Below are 7526 nucleotides of genomic sequence, written 5' to 3' on the forward strand. Positions count from 1 at the left end.
CAGCCACTATAGGTATCGTTATTTCCCGTTATTTGCTTTTTTCATTCTCCACTCGACAAACCTGCCCCATCTGTTATTGTATAGGGCAGACGATGCTGGTCTCCATGAGCTTGCCACTCTTCGAGCAGCTGATTTAGAGTAACCGGTGGCTTGCATCTTATTCGAGATAACTTCTAAGCGTGAATATGGAGGTTGTCGAAGCGGCCGTAAAATATGTCCGCATTGGTTGTCTCAATTCGACTTTCCGAAAAGTGTTGTTATCTCCCTTTGCAAAGAAAATTAGAGTGGTGTCCCCTTTTCACGTTCACTTCCGCCGAGTAAACCTTCAAAATGGCGGCAAATAACAATATTGACGTTGATGATGAATTCCATCAAATGACAGTTAAAGAATTGCGTGAATACCTACGGGGACGAAATCAAAAGGTGACTGGGGTAAGAGCACAAGTTTTAGCGCGAGCAAGAGGGGCGAAGGCACTTCGTTTGGATGCAACCACCTTAGTACAACCCAGTAAAGGCGTTATATCTATGCAACGGAAGCTCGTCACACCCAGCGGATATCGAATGCCAGACCCCACTACATTAATGACTGGATGGAACGATGCTGTTGAATCATTGCCGGAATTCTCAGAGAAGGAAATCTACAATTATATGGTACTTAGCAACCATAGGACTTCAGACAAGAAACCCATGATGGCTAAACGACAAATGAAGGCAGTGGTGTTTTACCAAGATAGACATGTTCACGGCGTAGCTCTACACGATATCCATCACGACTGTGACCATATGTTTGTCAGATGCCGTGTCATACCATCACTACCAACAACGGATCCAAGGAAAAGCCCTGATCACGACGTTTGGGCAAGTCTCTCAAAAGTAACAGGTCGTGTTCATTCAGCAAATTGTACTTGTGCAGCTGGGTATGTAGACTTTGCATTTATATAACTAAAGTCGTGTCATCTATATCTAGATAGCTGTTTTTTTTACAAACAAAACGTTTAAAAACCTTTTCAAAGCAAATATGTTCCAAATATTAAGTTTGATCAAAAGATATGTAAATTATTAATTCCAAATACCAGCAAAGTAATTGATACATTTTAAAATCTCGTCCTTTGTGGGACCTCTCATTCACTTTTGTTAATTTAAATAAATAAACAGATTATTGATATTGTTGCTTATTAATATGTGACATCTTTAGCTGATTACATTAAAAATAATAATTATTTAGGGTGAAATAGAGGAAACATGACTGTGTCATTTTATATGCATTTGATTGTTATTTCATAATATTAAAGCTAGAGTCCAAATAATATTAATAAATATAACTAATTTTGTTTTTGCAGTGCCGGGGAGGCTTGTAATCATGTATCAGCCCTGCTTCATGCCCTTGCAGACATTAGTCAGAAGAAAAAGGATGGTTTGCTTTCATGCACATCAGTTGAGTGCAAGTGGAAAATTCCCAGAAAAAGGAAGTTGGATCCAATGAAATCGGATGACTTGAACCTGATGTCAAGTGGCAGGAAGAGTCAACAAAAAGGTACTGGGACTACACAAGGTACTGTTGGAATACAGAATGGAACAATCAACAAAAGATCAATTTGTCCCAACAGCAACATGCCACAGACAACAATAAATCTCACAAGATTTAATAAGAAGTTAATTGGTCATGAAACAAAAGGTAAATGTGGATATGTTGTTAATACAACTACTGTTACTCAAGCTCCTGAACCTATGCCAGAACTTCCAAAAATACCATGCATTGATCGTTGTATTCCTGACTATGTTGATATTAAATCGCCAACCTGTCAAACTACCTTTCAAAATTATTTTGATTCCATGAAAGTGTCAGAAAAGGATGTGAGGTCAATAGAGAGAATGACAAGAGGACAACATAAAACAAAGTTTTGGAAGGAAGCCAGATTGGAAAGGATAACAAGTTCACAGTTTGGCAAAGTATTTATCCGACAGACATCTACAGCTCCAGATAGACTTGTATGTGACCTAATGGGATATCGGGGCGAATTTGGTAACAGACATACCAGATGGGGACTTTCACATGAATCTGCAGCAAGGCGGCAGTATATCAACAAAATGGCAGGTCTTCATCCACAGTTGAAAGTGTCTCAGTGTGGACTAATTGTGAATACAGACTACCCTTACCTTGCAACTAGCCCTGATGGACTTGTGTCATGCACAGATTGTAGTACATGTAGTAATCAACATGGCTTAGTAGAGATTAAATGTCCATCTGTTTTCAGAGATCTAACACCAGAAGAGGCTGCATCAAATATAAATTTCTTCTGCCATATTGTGGACAATAATGTGACTCTAAAAGAAAACCATGCATACTACTTTCAAGTACAAGGACAGATGGCCTTGACCAAAAGAACTTGGTGTGATTTTGTGGTGTGGACTCTCAAAGGGATATCTATTGAATGTATCTATTGATTACATTTGACGAGAACAAGTGGCATCAGATGGTCACAAGGCTTCGCAGTTTCTATCTGTCAGCCATTATTCCTGAAAAATATACCCTACGTGTCCAGCGAGGTGTTTCACTGTATTAGATTGACCGTTGTACTACCATCTTACCAGTTGTTTTACCCTATGCTCACTCAGTCAATTCAATGTTTCACTCAATACCATATCATATCATTCTTTGATAGTCATAGATACTTACCATTCAGTGGGTGAATTGTTACTTAACGCCGCATTCACGGCGACTGACCATTCAGATAGTATGTCGCTTAGACATAGGATATCTTCTTCTCCTTGTAATTTCTTGAACCATTCTATTAAGCCATAACATATCATAACATATTTTCTGTAACGTCTTGAAATGACAACATGGACAACATGATTAAAGAAAATCATCAAGCGTTTATTTCTTTCATTTTTAGTTATTGTTACAAAAATTAGAACCATGGGACTATGATCCTGCTGTCACAGCTAAAACATGAAATTGTTTATCTACTTATATGAAGAGTCAGGATTTTTATATCAATGCTTTGATTCAATAAGTAAAACAAAAATAGACAGCCAGTAGGTGGTCATGTCAATAGTCATATTCGACAAAAATAGACTTATTTGTCTAGACTTATTTGGCTCAATGTTTTCAATACAAATTGTTATCATGATACCATGATTATTAAGTTTAAATATAGCAGAAAATATCAAGTGACCATTCACATCTGGAGCTGCAATAAGATTATGCTAATCCTACTAATTACAGAGCAAGCAAGGAACTGTCATCAAAGAAGTAATTGTCATCAATTTCTTGGTCATGAGGATAAAGAGGGGGAAGCAGAGTAGTCAAAGCATTACAGATTTTCCAGATTTTGTTTACAGATTTTGAAATTGTAATTGGAATTATACCCTGCAAAATTCTGAAATTCTTGACACGTTCCATGTGCCTTTCAACATGGATTCTCAAGTTCGCTATTCTCCTAGTTTGTTCAATTTCTACAGCAGTCAGCTGTTTTCTCTTATGTTTCTTTGGTGGAATTATTAGGAGTATACCTTTTGGTGTTGTCAAGTCTGAGATTGTAAATCCCTTATCCGCCATGATTGCATCACCTACATCACACAAATCTAAAAGTCCTGATTCTACTGTTATTTGCCGGTCACTTATAGCTCCTGACCACAAGTCAGAGACAAAGCTAACAACACCATTTGGAGTGACACCAACAAGCGCTTTAAATGTTATGTGACTTTTATAATGACTGTACATTTGTGACTGTTTACCAATAGAGTAAGGTTTTTCTGTAAATAATTCTGTACAATCTATAACAACCCTTGTATTTGGATACAGATCTTTAAAACCTTGAGGCATAGTTGTATTAATAGTATCCATTGATGGCCAGACAACTAGGAAGGATAAATTGTTGTACAAAATATCAATCCATCTATTAATGACATCAGCACAGCAGCTTCTGGAAATATGAAATCGCTTTGATAAAGCAACAACTAGGAGTCCAAGTCTAAGACGCATCAACACTAGAAAGAACTCGTCTATCAAAGACAAAGATTTAGGGCATCCGATATTGGAAGTTGGATAGTCCCTGTCATGAACCTCAGAAAACTTGTCAAATAAACATGAAAACTTTTCTGCATCCACAAGACCTGTATAATAGGTTACCAATTCTGAATCATTCTTCACATCAAAAAATGTTAAATCAGGAAGTTTGACTTGAGTGGCTTGATTGCGAAAGACTTTTTTATTTTCAGTCTCAGTCTGAGTCATTGCACAGGATGTTTTCTCAGGATTTAAACACTGGAACATTACATCGTCAGTTTGAGTAGACATGCTTCTAACTTCCACCATTTCTGTTTGCGATGATCCATATCTTATGCAACTGATGTCGTCTTCACACACAGCCTCACAGTAGTCATGCAGCATAATTGATGCAACGTCATAGGATCTGTCAAAATAATAAATAGCTTTTCATCACATTAAATAAAGTTTCTTTCTCGATATTTTGAGGTTAAAGGAATTAAAATTAATAAAAAATAAATTAACATAAATCTGTTAATACAAAAGCTAATATAAGAAGTGTATTATCAAGTTTATTGGTCAATGTTCTATTATATGTTATGCTCTTTATATTTTATTGTTCTGTAAGTAAGAGAGACTACACCATGATTTTTATATTTTGTCTTGTTAAGCATAACTTCTCATAATAATCAACAAATTCAAAAAAAGAGAAAAAACTTATGTTCCCGCTGTACCTGGCACCTTGACTGAATGTTGTGGAATGATGTTCAATTTCATCAGACTGAGGAGTCCCTCCGTGTATCTGCATAGTCACTTTGGGAGATTCAGGGTCACAGGCCTGCTTGAATGGGCTTTCATTTGGCTTAGAGGTATCAACAAAGTCAGCATCAGACACCTGCAACAAATTATCAACAGACACTGAGACATTTTTTTCTATTTATTCAAACAAATAAGATGAAAGAGAGGATACATAGAATTTTAAGATCAACACAACTTGAAACGTTTTTTTTGTTTTTTTTTCATTTCAAGTTTTAATCATAGCACTTTTTCACAATCACATAACATTCACAAACGATAAAACACATTAAATACACCAACAATAGCATAAATCTTATAAGAATCAACATAACTCACTGTGCAAGTACTGTAATTTTTCTTCGGAAAAATCGATGGAACATCATGCCCTATGCCTGGACCGTTACCACCCACGAAATGTTCTGAGCATATTTCCGTGTGCTTGGTCACTGTGAGGTCTTTTCTCACTAACCGAAGTCGCCTTATCCACGCTTGTCGTAGGGACTTGCTTACTGGAATGACGTGTAGAGATACTATTCTTTCACCGACTATCTTTCCCCTAAAATTGCTACAAATACAGCAGTATTGCTTCCCCATTTTGACAGCTTCGAAGCAGCGCGCTATTTTCGACGGAAGTTGACACTACTCGGCGGAAGTTCATCCAACCAATTGAAGAGTTCCAACTCAAGACGGATAACTCTCATTGAACTTGACTTTTCGGAAAGTCGAATAGGTCGTGACATACTGGGAGTTTCAGAGGTACTTCTACCAGAGGTTGTAGAAGTCTCGGAAACCAAGCCCTTTCTGGCCATGCCGGGGCTATGAGGATTATGACACAGTCTGTTTCCTCTATTTTCTTCAGTACTCTGTCTACGAGAGCCCATGAGGGAAAAGTGTATGCAAACATTCCCTCCCATTCCATGGCGAGCGCATCGACTTGGAGTGCTTGTGGGTCTGGTACCGGGCTGACGTAGACTGGTAGATTGTTGTTGAGACATGTGGCGAATAGATCTAGGTTTGGAGTATCCCATAGCTGGGTTATCCACTTGAACACCTCGGGATGTAGTGACCATTCTGTGGGTACTATCTTGTTCTTCCGGGATAGGTAATCTGCTAGGGTATATAGCTTGCCCGGTATGTGTCTTGCTTCGATCTTGCAACTAACTGAGTCTACCAAGGCATATAAACATGTAACCTCCTTCAGTAAAGGCTGAGACCATGTGCCTCTGTAGGTTAAATCTTGGATAGATGTGAACGGGCATAGGCGAGACATCCACCAGCGTCTCGACTTGACGGCCTGATCGAGTGGGCTTGTTATCGTGTGCTCTACTCTTGCATATCTGTTTTCTGGGGGTGCTGCTATGCCCTTGTTGAGTAGAATCTTGCGCCTATGTAGGTGATGCCTGTGTGGGTACTAGCTCTGTTTTAGTGGGTGAACCAGGAAACCTAAGAGTGTTAGTAGTGAGGCACACTGTGTTTAAACTAATTGCGATTGTCCTGATCGGCCAATAGGAAATCGTCTATATATCCGAGAAGCCTTATGAACTGATATGGGCGCAAACCGATGATGGGATTGGTGAACCTGGTGAATAACCATGGGGCTAAGGATATGCCGAATGGTAGTACCCTGAACTGGTATCTCTGACCGTTGACTGCAAAGCGTAGGTACCTGGAATACTGGGGAGTAGAACCCGTGAGTGGTCTCTGACTCCTTTAAGATGCTGATAGCCCCTTGCTGAACTTGTGTAATCTTGGGTCGATGTCTGTAAACCGGCTAGTTCGACTGGATTCGATGTGGTCGTATCTTTGATCTTCTGTAGTTCTAACTCGTTATCCATTGGGCAAGCGATGTCGGTAGGGTCTGAAGGCATTTCCGGTGGTATCCCCTTCGGGGACTGCTTCTGCTTCCTCCTCTGCGAAGTGGGATGATCATCTTTAGCAGGAACTGTGCTGATATCCAGTCTTGTGCTGATTGAAGATCTTCCTGCATCTTCAGTATGTGTTCCAGTGAGCTGTGGATTAATCCGGTCTGCTGTAGTGTCATCTCCGTGGGGTGTCTAAGTGTAGGCCTACGTTCTGATTGTTCGGGGTATGACGTGGAGAATTGCAGCTGCAATCCAGTTAATGTATGAACTGAAATTAATCATCTGTTTGTTGACATAATCTAAGTCCCTGATTATGGCCATGTCAACGTGCATTTTAGAGTTAGTTTCTTAACCAGATAGTAGAAAAGTTCAACGATGCTCGGCTGTTGTGCGTAGGGGCAACTTGTGTCATGTAATCACTCTTATTAATGGCAGGCATACCCAGTCTAACATTAAGTGCCGAATGTAGCATTTAATGAATATTCGATTCTTGATGACATCATCAATATATGACGAACAGGGAAGGGAGTAGTATAGGTAATGATGGTTCTGGCTCACTTCCACTGGAGCCAGATTCATATACCTATACCACCACTACAGGGGGAATTTTTTATGCCAAAATGACTTATGCGATTCAACGATAGTCATGAGATTCAGCTAAATTGACTCTAGCTCACCACCACCTGGAGTCTATGATACAATTTTTTTATAGGTAATGATGGTTCTGGCTCACTTCCACTGGAGCCGGACTTATATACCTATACTGCTACTACAGGTGGCATTTTTTATGCCAAAATGACTATGCGATTTAACGATAGTCATGAGATTAAGTTAAATTGGCTCTAGCTCACCAATACCTGGGGCCAATCATTGCT

General features: G+C 39.2%; 2 protein-coding genes across 2 annotated transcripts; one reads left to right on the top strand and one right to left on the bottom strand.

Annotated features, from left to right (window-relative positions):
• Nucleotides 1-240: 240 nt before the first annotated feature.
• On the top strand, nucleotides 241-2445 carry LOC124147773. Its single transcript, XM_048394649.1, has 2 exons — nucleotides 241-917; nucleotides 1341-2445. Exons 1-2 carry the CDS (start codon nucleotides 331-333, stop codon nucleotides 2443-2445), a joined length of 1692 nt encoding a protein of 563 aa, XP_048250606.1. The 5' UTR covers nucleotides 241-330.
• Nucleotides 2446-2857: 412 nt separating this feature from the next.
• Nucleotides 2858-7241, bottom strand: LOC124125537. Its single transcript, XM_046488866.2, has 3 exons — nucleotides 5126-7241; nucleotides 4726-4886; nucleotides 2858-4418 (listed from the first exon to the last, which is right to left on the bottom strand). The coding sequence occupies exons 1-3, from the start codon at nucleotides 5381-5383 to the stop codon at nucleotides 3224-3226; spliced, it is 1614 nt and encodes a 537-aa protein (XP_046344822.2). The 5' UTR covers nucleotides 5384-7241; the 3' UTR covers nucleotides 2858-3223.
• Nucleotides 7242-7526: the final 285 nt, after the last annotated feature.

The sequence above is a fragment of the Haliotis rufescens genome, unplaced genomic scaffold (genome assembly GCF_023055435.1).
Source record: "Haliotis rufescens isolate VD_foot unplaced genomic scaffold, xgHalRufe1.0.p SCAF_13, whole genome shotgun sequence".
Lineage (NCBI taxonomy): Eukaryota > Metazoa > Mollusca > Gastropoda > Lepetellida > Haliotidae > Haliotis > Haliotis rufescens.

Coding starts and splice junctions, on each gene's coding strand:
- LOC124147773 (XM_048394649.1), top strand. CDS start 331: ATGGCGGCAAATAACAATATTGACGTTGATGATGAATTCCATCAAATG. Junction 918..1,340: donor AATTGTACTTGTGCAGCTGG/GTATGTAGACTT, acceptor TTGTTTTTGCAG/TGCCGGGGAGGCTTGTAATC.
- LOC124125537 (XM_046488866.2), bottom strand. CDS start 5,383: ATGGGGAAGCAATACTGCTGTATTTGTAGCAATTTTAGGGGAAAGATA. Junction 4,887..5,125: donor AAAATTACAGTACTTGCACA/GTGAGTTATGTT, acceptor AATTTGTTGCAG/GTGTCTGATGCTGACTTTGT. Junction 4,419..4,725: donor ACATTCAGTCAAGGTGCCAG/GTACAGCGGGAA, acceptor TTATTTTGACAG/ATCCTATGACGTTGCATCAA.